Below are 18,566 nucleotides of genomic sequence, written 5' to 3'. Positions count from 1 at the left end.
TTCTTTCCCAATTTTCTACTTTCCTTCTAATCTTGGTTGCATTGGCTTTGTTTGTGCAAAAACTTTTCAATTTAATGTAATCGAAGTTATCCATTTTGCATTTCATGATGTTCTCCATCTCCTGTTTGGTCATGAATTCTTCTGTTCTCCCAATCTGATAGGTAAACTATTCCTTGCTCTCCCAGTTTACTTACAGTATCAGCCTTTCTATCTAAGTCATGAACCCATTTGGACTTTATTTTGGTATATGGTGTGAGATTTGGATCTATGCCTAGTTTCTGCCATACTCTTTTCCAGTTTTCCCAGCAGTTTTTGTGAAAGAGTAAGTTCTTATCGCAGAAGCTGGGGCCTTTGGGTTTATCAAATAATAGATGACTATACTCATTGACTGCTATGTCTTGCATACTTAACCTATTCCACTGATTCACCCCTCTATTTCTTAGCCAGTACCAGGCAGTTTTGATGACTGCTGCTTTCTCATACAGTTTAAGATCTGGAGTGGCGAGGCCACCTTCCCCTGCCTTTACGTGAATCCTTTCTTGATTCCAGTTGTTAGTGCCCTTCCTCTCAAACTACCTGGTATTTAATATTTTTTTGTTTTGTTCTTCATATTCTATAAACCCTTACACGTGTACTTCTAGTCTTCCCCATTAGGATGTAAGCCCCTTTTTGAAAAGGTCTCCGATTTGGCTTGTGAATGGTACAGTGGGGTAGAGTTTTGAGATCAAACTACTGAGGCTGTGGAGCCAAGATGGTGTAGTGATATACAGGGTGGTGCTCTATAGCCTCCATTCTACAAACTCCTCCAAAAAGATGTAGAAAATGCATCGCTTTACATGCTTATGAGGAAATGCAGTAAAAATCACAATGAGCCATTTGTCCAACTTAGCTTGGCATAGGGAGACAGATAGGGAGATCTGTAGATGCTGGGGATGAGGTCCAGGCAGGCACACTCCAGTGCTCAGGGAGAGTCTGTGCATCAGGGGGAAGAGGAGGTTTCAGATTCATGTTGGGGAACTCTCAGAACCATATCATTTCACTGTAATGTTGTAATTCAGGTTGGCAGCTTTGTTGTTTGCTACCCAGTTCCAGATCACAGATCCAGGTGGAGTGAGAAGGGGACCTGTGAGACAGGGGAGGCCCTGGGCCAGTGTACCGATAAAGGCGGAAGTTAAAAAAGCTGGCAGCAGTAGTGTTTGTGGCTTAGACCCTGAGCTTAGAGCAGGGCTTTCACGTTCAGCATCTAACCGAGTAACCAAAGCAGGAATCCCAGACCAAAGGGGAGTCTACAGTTCTGCCACAGTGAACCAACAGAGGTTCTCAGCTGCTTGATAGGGCAATGTTTAGCTGCTGTCTTCTTTCTCCCAGATTCAGACTTTGTCCTGGATCAGACCACTCTGGGAACACTGAAAACTTACAAGCTCCCAGACTGTCTCAGAGATCCTGAAATAACACAACACTTAATAACCCAAAAAGACAGCGATAGGAAAAGTCCAGCACTTCCCTCCAGAAGTGTAGCAGAGCCCAGCCCTAACATCAAATCCAGAGTCAGGAAGTACAAAAATAATTGTAGCTCTTTATGAGATTGCAAAAAATGAAAATTAGAGCAGTGGGCCATAAATTGGGGAATGAATGCTATCAGACTATAATGACCAGTCAAGATTCCAGGGGACTAATGATGAAACATGCTAACCACTTTCTGGTAGGTGAATGATGTAGAATGTAGAAATTTTTTTTTGGACATGGCCAATGTGGAAGCTGTTTTGATTGACTATACATGTTTGTAATGGGTTTTGTTTTTCTTATGTTCTCCATTTTAGAGGGGGAGGAGAAGCTAGAGTGGGAGGGTAAAAGGGAGTATCTGATTAAAATGAATAAAATATTTTTACAATTTTTTTTAAAAATAGGTCAAATTATAGAGACTTTTCAGTGAACAACTTTCTAATGGCTTGAGTCTTATTTAAAGTAAATGATCCCTTTTGTTTCAATAATTTAAAGACTCAAGTTTATCTAATTCTATTGAAGTGTTATTCTGATTTATTCAAACCTAACCCACATGAAAATAAAGCCGACTAGCTATTTAACTTTGTCTTTTACTTTACTGAAAAATTGAGGCCATTACGAATGAGCTCTTCTCCCATTCTTTTCTTCTCAAGACCCCTTAATGCTGTCATTCTGTCTTTTCCCATATCTGGCAAAGAAGTGGTCTTTCTTGCCAAGATCATCACCCCTATATGTGCACTTGATCCTCTCCCCTTCCATCTTCTCTACCACATTGCATCCCCAATCATCTTCCCTCCTCTGAAATCTTTAACCTCCCCCTGTCTACTGGCTATTTCTTTATGGCCTTCAAACACTCCAAAGTTACCCATTTCAGAGTCCCTTTCTTCCTTTTATATCTTCTGCATGAATCCTTTCCTGATCCCTTCTAACTGCTAGTGCCCTCCCTGCAAAACTGCCTGGCATTTAAGTACTTTGTATGTATGTTTATTCACTTTATATTTACACTGAACATACTTATATTTGTACTTGTCTTCCCCATTAGAATGTAAACTCTTTGCAATTAGATGTTGTTTCATTCTTTGTACATCTAACTACAGAGTACAATGCTTGGCTCATTGAAGATGCTTAATGGATAATTGTTACTGCTTAATTAGTTTTGTTCAGACTGTTAGCTTGTTCAAAACAAATGTCACAATCAGACTTTTAAAATCTGTATCTTAAGTTATTATTGACAGCTATTTACCTTATACCATCATTGTCTTTGCTACATCTCTACTCTGTTGCTTCATCACAATGTGAGCATTTGCTGGCTAATCTAGCAGTCTGGAAAAGCTTTCAGTATGGGTCTGTCTTCTGAAAGCCAATCTAGCTAAGTCAGAGATGCTAGTTTATCACAAGATTTGCCACAAAGTGATAACATTTTTGCCCACAGGAACTCTTAATAAATTAGGTAAAGGGCATTACAGTTCCAAGTACCAGAAGGAAACTACTCACCATTCATACAAAATCACAGATTCTTAAAATGCTTAAAATACCTCCTTAAGATTCATTTGTATCATCAAAGTGAGAAACTTTGTTCTGTGAAAAAAAAAGAAAAGGAATTACAGTGCATGATTGAAGTTATGAAATTCCTACATTGTAAATAGCTTCAAAGTTAAAACTTTTGACTTCTCATTCTCATAATTTATAGACTAAATCTATTATGAAAATAGAAATTTATATATAAATCTATTTTGCAGAGTTGGAAAGTATTACTATTATATAACTATGGCTATTTTTAATATTGGAACTGAAAGGAACATTAGGATCACCTGTCCAAAACCCTCATTTTATGAATGAGGAAACAGACACCAACAGAAGTAATTGCCCAAAATCAATTAATAAGTATTTATTAAATGCCTACTTTGAACCAAGCAGTGCTCTAGGCACTGTGGATACAAGTACAAAGAATGGAACAACCTTGCCCTCGAGTTGTAAGTTGTAAGCTTACATTCTAATGAGGGAGTTAACCAAGTACATGTAAAAATATATGTGGTATAAATATGAAATTAATAAATCCAAATATTTTCAAAGTTGTTAAATCCTAGGTAGTTAGAAAGGAAGGCACTGTGGCGTGGGTGATCAGGGAAGGCTTCATGTGTTGAAGTACTGAATAATGCTGAGATTACAAATCTGAGATGAAGATTTGGAAGAGGATTATGGAGATAGATAGAATAGCAGGATTTCACAACTGATTGGATATGGAAGTGAGGGAGAGTAATGAGTTGAGTTGATAATGCTGAAAGACTAGAAAGATAGGCTGTGGCTTGCCTTTGACAGAAATAGGGAAGTTTAGAAGAGGGGAGGGTTTAGGGGAAAGATTAATGAGTTCAGTTTTGGAAGTATTGGTTTTTGAGATGTCTCCAGGACATTCATTTTGAAATAAACAACAGGCAGTTGGTGATGTGAGACTGAAACAGCTTGAGGAGGATGTATGATATCGTCTAGTAAAGGTTTTTAAGGACAGGAGAGATTTGGGCATGGCAAGAAGTCTCTTTGCCAGAGAGTGGGGAAAGGAGGACACAGTGGTAAATGTTAAAGGATTTTGAGCTGAAGAGAATGGGAAAAGAGGAGCTCTCTTTGGCCTCAGTTTTCTAATTAAAGAGTCAAGACCCCCAGATTGTTGGGGAGCAGGGAACGAGTGGACTGCTTGAGGAAGGAAGAGAAGGTTGGAAATTACTTCTGTGAAAAGTGAGATAGGGAATTGGTTAGAGAGGAATAAAAGGTCTACTCTGATGCTTTGAGGGCCCATTTGAGACTAGATAACATGATTTTATAATATACCCAGTCAGCTTGGTTGTGAGACTTTTTCCAGCTGCTTTAATAGTTATTTAGTTTATAGTGGAATAGAGATCATTAAGAGTTATGGTACATACAGTACATTCATATATATATATATATATATATATATATATATATATATATATATATACACACTTCATGGACTAGAGTAAGATGGTATAGTAGAAAAAAGTATAGTCTTAGAATCAGGATACCTGGATTAAAGTCTCAGTTATTGAGATGCAGTGAATTACTTAACTGTGTCTGCATCTTCTTTTGTAAAATGAAGATAATACCTGAACTGCTTCATTCAAGTACTGTAGAAATATGAAATTATTAACCTTTAGCAAGGCATTATATTGGGGGAAGGGGATATGAATATGACATAGACTCTTTTCTTAAACTTACAATCTAACTTTTGAGGTGGAAGCCTAAATCAGATCACAAATGTTGAAGAATGTGGTAAGTGCACATGGAGAAAAATCTCACAGGAGGCATGTGCATTCCTGACCTTTTTTCACACAGACACACCACTCTACCCCTTTGCATCCTGGGCCATGCTTCCCCAGGCTCTCTAGGGTTCTGGCTTGTCTTTCCAAAAGTGGGAGAAAGGAGGCGAAGGGGAGAACTGAGCAAAAGGGAGGCTTAGAAGACAGAGAATTTCATGAGATACCTTCCTTACAATTTCTGTAATACCCCATGTGGTGTTGTAAGATTGATGCTGTCCCTTCCAAGTGTTCAGGACAACCCTCACTAAGGATTCTTAGCCAAATACTCTATTTCCTTCTCAGGTGCTTTCCTTTTTACTACTTCTTCATGCCATTAGGAACCTCATTATCTAGCAAGATTACATCAGCCTTGGGATGCACACCTCATCAGTACTCTCTGCCCTGGGACCTCTCTGATTGGGATGAGAGAAAAGCTCACAAAACCTCCATATAAGGGGGGTGCCATCTTTTATTTCCCACCCAGCTGCACTCCTTTGGAGTCCATCAGTTTCCTTTGCTGAATACCTTTCTCCCTCACTCCTTCTTTCCCCTGCTTTTCAGCTTCCTTTTGTGTGTTATCTTTCTTCGTTAGATTGTAAACTTCTTAAGGACAGGAACTGTCTTTCTTGTGTTTGTATCCTTGGTGCTTAGCACAGTGCCTGGCAAATAGTAGGCACTTAAATGTTTATGCCAACTGTACTATTTTAGGAGCTTGATTTTAGGCTAGGACTTAACACAGGCCACTGATCCTTGACATATATGGATTGAGGACATATGATAAAATAGATTAAGGGCAGCTAGGTGGCACGGTGGATAGAGCACCGGCCCTGGATTCAGGAGGATCTGAGTTCAAATGAGGCCTCAGACACATAACACTTACTAGCTGTGTGACCCTGGGCAAGTCACTTAACCCAATTGCCTCACCAAAAAAAAAAAAAGAATAGATTAGACAAGAGTAAGGCATTGCTGTAGACAAGGTGCTCTGAGAAATTTGAATAGGAAGTAGTTCTATGTTAAGCCATTGGTCCGTAGAACTTTTAGCAAACATTAAGATTCTATTGTGATCAAAATTCTGTGCTAGGTGTTCCCTCCTAGGCTTGGCACAACTGCTGTGTATGAGTTCCCAGAAATGTGAAGTGATGGTGAGGTGCCTGTAGAGTTTTGAAGAGTTCTGCTGTTTCCTTTTATGAATTACTAGTCTAAGCCAGAATTACTAGTCTAATCCACTGGTGCAATGGATAGAATACTGGACATGCAGTCATGAAGACTTGAGTTCAAATCTGGTTTTAGGCACTTATTACCTCTGTGACCCTGAACAAGTTCTAACTTCTGCCTCAGTTTCCTTCTCTGTAAGATTTTGATAATACCTCTTACAGCCTAGGTTTGTTGTGAGAATAAAGTGAGATAATATCTGTAAAATGCTTTGCAAACTTTAAAGCACCATGTATGTAAATGCTTGTTACTATTATTTAGGAGCCTTTAGTTAAGAAATGTTCCCTCCTTAAAAGAAATTCCATTCTCTTTTACCTTGACATCTTCCTTCTGGTCTCTCTCTATTTGGTACTTGATGACTACTCCCTAACCCCCTTGCACTTCCTTTACACCAGATTCAGTATTCAAGACTGACCGATTTGACTTTTTCTAGTTTCAAAACATAAGCCTTTTTTGCATCTCCAGTGTCTGAGTTTGCTTTAAAAGGATGAGGAACAGTTCTTTTGTACACCAAAAGAAACTCCAGTGTAACTGAGAAGGCATAGATGATAAATGGTGAATGATCAAATGATATTGATCTTCCTGTCCTTAGCACAGTAAATCTCCATCATATCTTGTCTTGTGACATGAAAACCAGCCTCAAGGAATCTGACTTTTTCTTGCGCCACTGCTTTGGAGGGAAGAAAATTGGAGAACCCACAGAGAGCTTTCTCTCTGGAAAAAAAAATGATAGTTCTTGCCCTAAAGTTATAAATTAAAGTTTTGTTCCATGGGCCCTGAATTTATAAATTTATAAAGAATGACTGGAGACTGCCCTTCCTTATAAAGTCCTCCCAGCCTGTCCAAATTTGTCTTATTTGAAATTGATTTGTATTTGTTGGCATCTATTAGATGGCTAAATATGGGATGAATAAAAGTTTAAGTAGCACAGTCCATGCCTTTGTGGCTACTAGTTTAGTAGGGAAAATAAAGAAATACAGAGAACTGAGGCTATGATTCTGGATGAGTAGCCTATATTGGGGTCTTGGTACAACAGGGAATAAATTGGTATGACATTCTTTAACAGATCTTATTAAAACAGTAACATTTTGTACATCTTTCCGTTGCCCTTTGCATCTGTGAGATGATAAATTATTTGCTGAATGCTTTTGTAACAAAAATGTTTGCTTGTTGTGGAGTAACATCCTAGTAACTCTTAATGGTCCTTATATAAATCTTTTCTCTTCCAGAACCTTTGATGCCTTATCATGGCATGGTGACCTTGTGCTGTACTTATGCAATATAAGTTCTGGTGGGTCTTATAGAGCTGGAATGGGATTTGTTGGATCATCTGATGGACAAATCAGCTATGGTCAGAGAAGCTTACCTGCATTTGGGAATTTTTTTGGAGCAGGTCACTTAAGGTGTAAAGAATTGTGATTTGAATCAATAGAACAATGGAACTTTGACATGTGGAAGAATTATATAATTATCTAAACCACAGTGTGAATCATGTATAGGATAAAAAGAGGAAGCCTCTGAAGCAGAGTACACTTACTTTATTTCCTGCCTCTTAACTAGTTGGAGATAGTCTGATTTTGGAGGAATGTTGCATTTGGAGTCCGGAGGAAGCTTGGGTTTCAAGTCCCAGTTTTGAAACTTCCTGGCGTTGTGACCATGGGCAACTTGTTTACCCTTTGAGTCTGTTTCCTCATTTATAGTAGCTACCACAGAGTGAAGTGAAGTGTAAGAAAACTAGAAAAGTTGGAGGGAGGGTAGGTTGTAAAGGATATCTGGAATTTATTGAATAGAGAGGAGACGTGGTCAGATTTGTGCTTTATGAAGATTAAATTGACAGCTGAATAGAGGATGGATTGTTGTAGGGAAAAATTTGTGGCATGAAGACCAACCTCTAAGATATTGCAGTAGGCCAGATATGAGATGAGGAGGGCTTGCACCCAGAATGTTGGCACCGTCGGAGAAGAGAAAGGGATGTATTTGAGGAATATTACAGAGGTAAAATCAATAGGAGTTGGCGTAGACTGGATGTGAGGGTGGAGTAAGGGAGAGTAGGAGTTACAATCTAGATCATACAGCTGGGTGACTGAGAGGATGGTAGCATACTTGACAGTTTGGAATCAGGGAGGGAAAGCCAATGAGACCAGTTTTGGCCATATTGGAGTTTTAGATGTCCATTGGACTTCAGTTTGAGATGTCCAATAGGCAGTTGAAGATGCAAGACTGGAGGAGTGATTAGGGCTGGATTAAGATCTGAGAATCATTAGCATACAGTGTAGTTTAGTTAATATTAATTAGAAAGCTTGAAGATAATTGAGTGGTGTATAATGTTTAGGCCTTATATTTCAGTAATATTTTGGCATCCTGGTATTCCTGTTAATCCTTTGTTTTTGAAATAATTATGAAACAGGTGAAGGTGCGAAGTACCTGATATTAGAAGTACCAAGATATCAAAAATTGCCATTTATATTAGCATCCTTGCAGGTGTGTTTAAAAAATGTATGGGGGAAATCTGGGTGCTACTTGGATTTCTTAACAAAAGTACTAATCATTGGACTATGCAATAGTCCAGGGCTTTTGTGTGAAGTTGGGTAGTTTGAAGTAAACAATATCAAAGAAATGACAGCAAGGAAAAACTCTGGAAGCTTTTGTTTACTTTGTGCTCTTAGAGTTTCAGGGCAATCAAGAAGAGTTAAGAAGATATTTTAGGCATATACTATATTGTCTGATTTTTTAAAACTATTAATCAGCTCTCAGATTTGGAGTAACAAAACCATTAACACTGTGAAAGTAGATTAGATAAAAATAAAGAGTAAAAATCCTCCTCACAGTAATACTACAGTATTGTAATGTTGTCCTACGCTACATAACAGGTAACCTTTGGCAAAACTTTGCTCTCTATGCAGTATTTTCATAGCAATTCCACTAGAATTTTAAAATAATTTTTATATGAAATTGCTGAAGATTCAGGTATCCTAGATTTGTTAATATATCCTGTATATATTTTCTCACTATGGAAACTCCTAAACATTTCTAAATTTAACTGAGGGTGTGGTGAGGATACAGAATGACTTATACTGTGTTGAATTAGATTCCTTTGAATCTTTTCAAATTCAAAATTAGTTTGGAAGTTTAGTATAAGGACTTAAAAAAAATACAACACATCTTCACATTGAATCTTTGGGGCTGGGGAGTTGAGAATCTTTTCCTAGTACCATGCTTTTAAAAAAATTTAGTACTTGGGGCAGCTAGGTGGTGCAGTGGATAGAGCACTGGCCCTGAAGTCAGGAGGACTTGAGTTCAAATACTGCCTCAGACCAAACACTTTTGACACTTACTAGCTGTGTGACCCTGGGTTAACCCCAATTGCCTTAAAATAAAAATTAGGACTAATATGTGCTCTCTTAGTTATTTTAATCTTCCATTATTTTTTAGATAAAAGAAACTAGCTTGCTTATTTGAAGTTAAAAAGAGGTCTTATCTCTATCAAAATGTCAGAAATCATTGTATTCTAAATTAATGGTATTTCATGAAATAATTTTTTTAAAAATGTTTATTTCTGCAGGTTGGTATGTCGTTTGGCATCTGTTTTTGTCCAAATTCAAGTTCCTCAGAGAACTAATAGGAGACACAGGATCCCAACAGGGAGATAATGAGCCTTCAGAGTCAGAAGCAGAGCCTGAGTCTCCGCCCACTCCCCAGAGGATGAGACCCAAATCTGTCTGGCATCGGAGGCCACCTGTAGAAGAAACCTCAACCTAACATCGCAGCACCTCGGGCATATCTCCTTAAGAAGCGATGAAAAGTGGTTGCTTCTGTGTGATTCAATGGTTTTAGGATTTACTGAGATTCTGACTAAACAACTTGTATTCTTGGATTTTAAATGCATAACTACTTTAGGTATTTAGAAGAGGTTTGCATGAAAGCCATATAGAAATAAAGGGAATAAAAACCAAACTAGACCATTGCAAGTTTTTCCATCTTAAAAAAGTAGCCATGTGTACTACTTCCTGGTTCTTTGATTTATTTCCTTCTATTGGTCTGACTATGGTAAATGTAAAAGCAGTAGTTTTCTTTATAGCACAAAAATTATTTATTAGCAAACTTGGTTTGACCCTTTATTGATTTTTCTTTTTTAAAATATATTTGTTTCTATGTGATTTGTTCAAAAACCCATGATCACCTGAAAGATATTTCTTAAGATTCCAGCTTTAGAAAGAGTTTTCATTACTCTTTTATACAAAAGGACTTCATGCTAGATTCATTAGTTGTGGAGATAGCTATCCTTAAAATTTAGTGAGATGATTGCAAATGTCCTTTTTTTTTGAGAGAAAAGAGGGATAGATAATGGTAGAAAGAGTTAAAACTTGCATACATGTACAATAACTGTTGCTAGGCATCCATGTTTGTCTTACAAGAACTTCAGACATGGTGGTTACCAGAGATAAAAAGGTTTGTGGATTCTTCACTGTTTGTTACTTGCCTCATTCAAGTACTAATAACATATCATCCCACTATATAAGGTCTAAGTATTTTTTACATCATGTGTTTGCTACCAAATATCTTTTTTTTTCTTGTTCCTGTCAAACAATTTTTACAAAACTTCATATACTCCTTCTATAGTATTGTATAATCATTTTGGGTAGTTCATGTTTCCTGATGGTGGTATACTTGTTTAATGGTGCAGTTAATGCTTCCTGAATTTTTCCTGTTGCACACAAGTTTTATCAGTGTTAACTGATTAAATTTTTTGTTGTGGCTGTTCAGGAATTCTGAAAGAAGATTGATCCAAAGACCACAATCTTTTTTTTTTTTTGCCCCAAACTTTGGGGGAAAGATTAACCTTAGAATTTATGTTTTAGGACCATCCGTCTTGTGCTTGCTTTTTTTAGATAATCCCTTGGTTGATTTCGTACTTTTTATGTTACGGGTGTCAAAACACTGTTTCTGAACAGGTAAACATATGAATCATTAATCCTGGATTTGTGGGGTGACTTGTGTAAAGCACAAGGGAACTGAAATAATCACCCAAATAGATCCTTAGTTCTGAGAAAAGAACAATTAAATTGAAAATTTTGTAGCTTAATTATAATAACTAGATTCTGTATTACAGCCTATGCTGACCATACTTAGCTGAGAAATACTAAATAACTAGTAGCCTTCCTTTTGTGCCAGTATTATTGTAGGATGAATATCTTTTGACCCTTCCCTGAAAATTATAGAAGAATAATCATTCCAAAATAATTGCTTCCATATCAAGTATTTTTTGGGGGGGGGAAGAGGAGAATGACAAGGGAGGGTGCTATGTTCTGACACTTATGCTATAACTATGCTTTGTTTTTGCAAGGTTATAATTTTCAGGGAATTTTGTATTTAACCTTTTTTATATTGGGTTAGAAGGAGGGAACCCACAAAAACATTGATACTCAACCCTTGCCCACTCATTAAGTGATAGTATCTGAATTGACGTTGCTACCTGTTCTACTTTTGGGCCAGCTCTGTTATTAGGAGGCTTATCCTTCAGTTAGTCAATATCTGGTTTGTCAATATAATTTTGTGGAAAGGGAATCACTGATGTTGGTAATATAAAATTCTTCTAGCTATGAACTGACATTGATTGGTTTGTTAATTCAAGATGTTAGATTCCCACATTTCTGCACGGTATAGTTTAATTTTTTCCTAGTTTATTCATGATAAGTGAACCTTTTCTCTTCAGGGCCATCCACTTTTAAAGGAAGTGTCACACTTCCATATTATATCATATTACAGTTTTAGCATTTAGAACACATATTTCTAGCCATATTCTAAAATGGAATAGAAAGAGAAATGGATGCCAAATCCTATATGCTTAGTGGAGTATTAACTTCTACTTTCTAATTCTGTTGGCAATTCTTTTTTTATCTGAATAATGCACCTCCTTTACTGTACTTTCTAGTCTTTAAGAAGAGCAGTAGGAATAGCCCATAATCATTTTCAACTTTCAGAAGTTTTATTGCTGTAAAATATGTAAATCAGAATATAAGATTTCCTCATTAGTTGAATTCTTGTATGCTTAGCATGATGGTGACCTTGAACCAAACTTCAATTTTATGAGAAAGCAGATACTGATTCTAGAATTGAATGCTTATTTTAATCAAGTGTATAGTACTATGGAAAGTAATTCTGTAGTTCAGAACTCGAGCTTTGTTTGTCTTTCCCTGACTCTATTCCCAAATATTCCTCTTCCTTCTACCTAAGAGGATATATGTAGCCTTGTAGGTTAGGTAGTTATCTGAATGAAGATTAGCCAAATCAGTTGCAATGCTGTGAACTAGATGCCAATAACACTAATCCTTTGAATAACACTGTTAAATAATGCTCTTGATCTTTTTAGTAAGCTAACATTAGTATTCATAGAATATGAAATCTTTCTAATGAATTTGATAATGAAGATGTAAATGCATTATAGGAATATGAGAAATAACCAGGTTAGAGACTTTTGGCCAGTGTCCTATGACACTTAACTGTAATGGAGTGTTATGCAAGTTCACAAAAACATGTCAAGGTTCTGTTTGAGTAAAAGTGTAGAACTTCATGAGGTCTGAGTTCTGGAGATATGCTTTTAGAATATTTTCACATTTTTACCAACATACATTTTTGTAAAATGTGAAACATAGCTCATCTTTTTATTTTTAACAAAAGAAAAATCTTAAACACAAATCATTTAAATCAATGATATAATCTTTAAAAAGTGATATTTGTCTTAAAAAAGTATGCCTTAGTGTCATACCCCATTAAGTGAATGTAACTTTAGGTTTTAGTTTGCCAGACTTCAAATATTTCCTTATTTGAAGTTGCCTCTTAATAAAATGAACAGCAATCACAATACATACTGTACAAAACAGTTATTAGAATAGGTTTTTGCTATGAAGTCTAGACTAAACACTGGGTATTGTCTGCTTTCAATAATTAGATAAATTATGGTTTTGAACCTAGAAAGCATAAAGAGCTTAATTCTCTTTTAAAATTATTAGTAGAGGGTTTAAAAAAAATCTGTTTTAACAAGCACTTGATGACTTTTACTTTATGGTGAGTGTTTAACATATATCCAAAAGCTTAATTCTATGCAGCTCATTCACCAAATACTGCTGCTGTGGCTACTTACAGTAAATACTATGTGATGTGCTACAAAACATTGTCAACTTGCTGCTTGATGTTAGGTTTACATTGAATTAGACTTGTGTTATTATAGTACTTTTTTGTACAAAGATATATCTTTTGGAGATGTTGAGGAATGTGTATAAGTGGTTCTTTTGCCTCTTCAGTGTTCAAAGTGATAACTGTTAGATATTGTACCTGGTACTTTTGTGGTTTGTCTTTATCATCATGTTTCTTTCAACTGTTTCATTTTAAACTGACTTTACATAAAATAAATAAAAATGGAAAGCAATTAAATAATGGAGAAGTCTAAAATGCTTAAGGTACAATGAATAAACACTAGATTTATTCATTGGTCCTGGAATGATTTAAAAGCTTGGTTCTTGGTCCTGGAATTATCTGAAAGTTGCTTTTCATCTAATCAGTTCCTCAGCACTAGTGGTAGTTCTTGGTAAGAAAAAAAAAACCACACACGCACACACACACAACAAAAACCAGAATAGTCCAGCCTAAAGACTACTAACATCAGTCAACTATAGGAGTTTATACTTTGTCACTGTAATGCTTTATTACTTACTAGTGAGTCTTCTAATATATTGAGTGACCCTTGCCTCTCTGAATTTCCATTAATGAAAAGGCAGCTACCTTCAGGTAAAAGGTAGCAGCCTGGATTCATATATAACAGCACATGCACACACACACCTGATGGGACTCAAATTTTGTCATAGATGACATTTATATGGCACATCCTTTTATCCACTGAGGTTTATTTATGTTTTCTCTTTCACCACAATTACCCTGTATAGTAAGTAGGACAGGTATTATCCCCACTTTATTGGTAAGAACTTTGGGGTCTTAGTTTCAGATAACTTGGCCAAAGTCAAATGCAGTGTGTACCATATTGGAAATGGACCTTAGAGATCAATTAACCTAGGTTTTTAAATAGGGGGGGCCTTATGATAAAAAATCTAGGTGTATGATCCAAATGTCATCTTCAATTACTAATTGATTTGAGCTACCTTAACATGACACAGGACAGTAGTGGTAATGATGGGTGGTTAGTTAAGTCCTATGGGCCTCCAAATTATTTGATGTATGTTCTCCAATTAGGCAAAAAAATTTCATTTAAATTCCACATCTTATCAGTCAGGATCAGTCTTTACCCCCAAGTTACTTTAATTTGAGGAAAGTGGGGGGTTAGATGACTTGTCCAAGTTTACAAAACTATTCACTTATAAAATTAAGAATCAATATACAATGTACTTAGTGTGACTTTTGATAGTGTATATCTTCATAAAATAACAGGACTCTTGTTGAGAATATCTGCCAGTGTTTCCTTTTGACATAAAGGTGACCCTGGGTTTTCAAAAGCTATGCCAGCAGCACACAGTCTCTAGCAGGTTCTACTATTTTGAAAAGGTTTCAGATCTATGCCCAGCAACAGATTGTGATCTGTGGATCAGCCTGACCTAGTATGGAGAGTCTCATCAGTAGGCTCTTAATCAGGGGATGAATTCAAAGCAACTCATGAAACAAAGATAATTGTGTACATATCTATTGCACACACACAAGCACACATAAAATCATCTTTCTTGGGTTGCTTTGAATTAATCATATTTTTATATACACATACACATGATTTAATATTTGCAAAGTCATTTACATATGTTATCTTTTGATCCTCATGTTAACACTAAGGTTCCAAATAACCTTCAGTTATGTCCCACTTCTCTAGTAATTGTGGAAAGTGGCAGAGGTGCTGAAAGTCAGTTTTTGTATCTATAAATGTTAACCTAGTTATTAGTCCTTTAAATTTCAGTATTATCTAATGAACATTAAGTCAACCCATTACTAGAGAAACTGAATCATGTCAATATTGCCACTCTACCTGTATATATGAAGCCAGAAGATAGAAGGAAATTGCTGTTAAATGAAAGGATGGTTTCATCATATGCCCAAAGGCAACAATAAATAGTTCATGGGACTAAAATTCAGTTAAAAAATTTGAATGCCTAATGATTAAAAATTTTGAATACTAGATACAGTATTCAAGTATGTGAATGAGTATAAGAAAAGAAAATAAGATAACTACTATTTTTAGGTACTGTGGAGGATAACAGAGGTGAGACAAGGGTGTCTGGTTCATGGCCCCTCAAAAGAGCTCTCAAAGAGCTTGGAATATGTTCTAATAGGGAAGATAAGACATGTACAGAAAAAGCTTTAACAGATCAAAATATAAGTACATAGCAGAGGTATAAACGAAGTGCTGAAAAAGTTGAAAGGGGTTTTTGGGGGTGGGTTTGTAGTGTATATGAACAGGGAGCTGGGAAGGCTTCAAAGAGCTGATAGCATCTTTGCAAAGCCAGGAAGAACTTAGGTATACGCATACACACCCCCTTAATATATTTCTAGGAAGTTGAATTCTTTAATGAAATGCCAGTGCAATTGGCTTGACTCTCTTCTTCCTCATGTTCCCTATCTGGGCATCACTCAGGGCTAGATCCTGAGCTGTCTGGTCTCTGCTTCTCCATTCCTATGGTTTCTAGTCTTAGCACTAGAAATGTTCTATGGTCATCATAGTTGTGAGTCATAGATGATGTCAATGGAAGCACTTTGGAAAGTAAAATGTTATCCTAATGCAAGAATTAAAATTTCCATGCATAGATGGGTAGAGATATGTAATAATAATACATGGAGAGTGCAAAGGAAAAGTCTAGCCAAGTGTTATGAGAAATTGGAGGAAAGAGGGAGACTACTTTCTTTTGAAGTGGGGGAGCACGTGGCACCTGAGATGGGGTCCTAAAGGAAGGTACTTTAAAATATGAAGGTGATAGTTATTATATTCCAGGCTAAGAATGGCAGATGGAGACAGAATGTGAACATAGAGTACAGGAAATGAGGGTTTTGAGAAGGATGAAAAGAAACATGTTGTGAAATACTTTGAAAGCCAGGATCAGGAGTTTATGTGTAATAAGCAATGGGGAGCCCAAGAAGAATTTTGAAAAGAGAAGTAATGTTATGAGAGTGGTACGTTACAATGATTAGGAATGGAAACAGACTAGATGGAAGCAAGAAGATCAAGTAGGAAGCTTATTACAATGACTGGGTGAGGAGAAATGAGGACCTTAATAGTTGCAGTAAGAGTACAAAAGAGAAGAGGGCAGTTAGGTGGTGCAATGGATAGAGCTCCGGCCTTGGGAATCAACAGGACCTGAGTTAAAATCTGGCCTCAGACATGTAACACTTACTCTGACTCTGGGCAAGTCAGTTAACACCAATTGCCTCACCAAAAAAGAAAAACAAAAAAAGAATAGAAAAGAGGGGCAAAAGAAATTTATGGAAAAAGATGAGAGAAATATTACTAATGTAGAATCAAGAAGACTTGGGAATCAATTGGTTGGGGTGAAGGGTTGACAGGTAAAAGCCAAGATGACTCCTTAAAGCTATCAGTAATTGGGAGGATTCTGGTGCCATTAGCCATTAACAGAAATAGACATTTGGGGAAAGAAACAAGGTTTAGGTTTTGTTGGAATATGAGTTCAATTTTGAATATGTTGAATTTCAGGCATCAGTGGGATAATAAGCAAACATTTAGAGACACTGGACTGGAGATTGAGATAGAGGTTGAAGTTAGAAATGTGAGATTTGGGAACCATCTTACGTAGAGGTGATGATTGAGACTTTGAGAGTAATGAGGTTATGGGAGAGTAATGAGGTATGAAGAGAATAAAGAAGTGGTCTCAGACCAAACATTAGGATTTGCCCATGTTTAAGACATGAGAAGATTTCAAAGAGCTAGTCAAGGAGACAGAAGAAGCACTCAGAGTTTAGGCATAGGTTCCCAAAGTGGGTGATACTGCCCCTTGGAGGGTGCTGGAATGATCCAGGGGGGCATAGTGGCCTCGGGTGCAGTTGGGGGGCATTGAATAAAAATAAAGGGACTGTGGAAGCATAAGGAAAGAAGAGAGGAAAAGAAAATTTTGAAAAAAACTGTTCATACATGTTTCATTTGTTGTTTAACAGATTTGAAGTTGTAGTGATTACATTATTTTCCAAATGAACACACAAAATGCAAGTTATAACAAATCAGTGGTCAAGTCCACTGATAGGTCTTAATAAGCAAGTGTGGGCTGGCGAGCCTGATGGGCATTGTGGGAAAATACAGCATACGTCGGCAGGAATATATGCATGTAATGACTTGTTTATAGTACAGTATTATGTGATTATATGACACAGTATTGCATCATCAAAATTTCAGTGCAGGAAAAAAACTACAAATTTTGCAGTAAATTATTAAATTTAAGATGTGTCATTTTAAAAAATATTTTTTGAGATGATGCAAATTTTTAAAACTGTTAAAGGGTTAAAAAAAGTAGATTTCCAGGGGGGCGCTGAGTAATTTTTTTATTTTTGAAAAGGGGGGCAGTCTGTCAAATAAGTTTGGAAACTTCTGGTTTAGAGAGAGAATCACTAGAGAGCTAAAAGAAAGGATGATTTGTCAGTAGTAAGAAATAGTGGAAAAGATGAGATAATGAGGAAGAAAAAAGGATTTAGCAACAATTATATACCTTTGTGATGTATAAAAGGTTCAAGGGACATAATTTCTGAGTAAGTAATCATTTTATTAATTTTGGCTAGTGAATAATTAATAAAAGGATGGTCATTTAGCCATCTTTCATAAACCAGGAGATTACGGCAGCCTTTTAACACTTATATGCCCTTTGAAGAGTGAGTATTCCTGACAGATGTCAATCAGCTTTGATTGGTTAACAATGAGAACAATGAATGTTATGATGAGACGTGGACTTTTCTTTTTTTTTCTTTTTTTCCCCCCAATTTCATTAATTTATTGATTTATCAACAATCACTTCCATATGCTTTTGAGTTGAAATTTTTTCTCCCCCTTCCTCCCCCCCCAAGACAGCACACAGTCTGATATAGGCTTTACATTTACATTCCTATTAAACATATTTTCACATTAGATATAAAGGCTGATACCATAAGTAAACTGGGAGAACAAGGAATAGTTTACCTATCAGATCTATGGAGAACAGAAGAATTCATGACCAAACAGGAGATAGAGAACGTTATGAAAAGCAAAATGCATAATTTTGATTACATTAAATTGAAAAGTTTTTGCACAAACAAAGCCAATGCAACTAAGATTAGAAGGCAGGTAGAAAATTGGGAAAGAATTTTTACAACCAGTCTGATAAAGGCCTCATTTCTAAAATATATAGAGAATTAAGACAAATTTATAAGAACACAAGCCATTCCCCAATTGATAAATGATCGAAGGATATGAACAGACAATTCTCAGATGAAGAAATTAAAGACATCTATAGTCATATGAAAAAATGCTCTAAATCGTTATTGATTAGAGAAATGCAAATCAAAACAACTCTGAGG

General features: G+C 36.4%; 1 protein-coding gene across 1 annotated transcript in view; it reads left to right on the top strand.

Annotated features, from left to right (window-relative positions):
* Nucleotides 1-13,457, top strand: part of SMIM13 (small integral membrane protein 13) — a 29,244-nt gene extending 15,787 nt beyond the window's left edge. The window contains exon 2 of the mRNA XM_021009902.2: nt 9,586-13,457. Coding sequence (XP_020865561.1) covers nt 9,586-9,782 — 197 coding nt within the window. The 3' untranslated portion in view covers nt 9,783-13,457. The remainder of the gene's footprint in view (nt 1-9,585) is intronic.
* Nucleotides 13,458-18,566: the final 5,109 nt, after the last annotated feature.

This window comes from Phascolarctos cinereus, unplaced genomic scaffold, assembly GCF_003287225.1.
Source record: "Phascolarctos cinereus isolate Bilbo 61053 unplaced genomic scaffold, phaCin_HiC Scaffold_4;HRSCAF=312, whole genome shotgun sequence".
Lineage (NCBI taxonomy): Eukaryota > Metazoa > Chordata > Mammalia > Diprotodontia > Phascolarctidae > Phascolarctos > Phascolarctos cinereus.
Note: the sequence above shows the minus strand (reverse complement) of the source record. Positions and strands in the feature narration are given on the sequence as shown.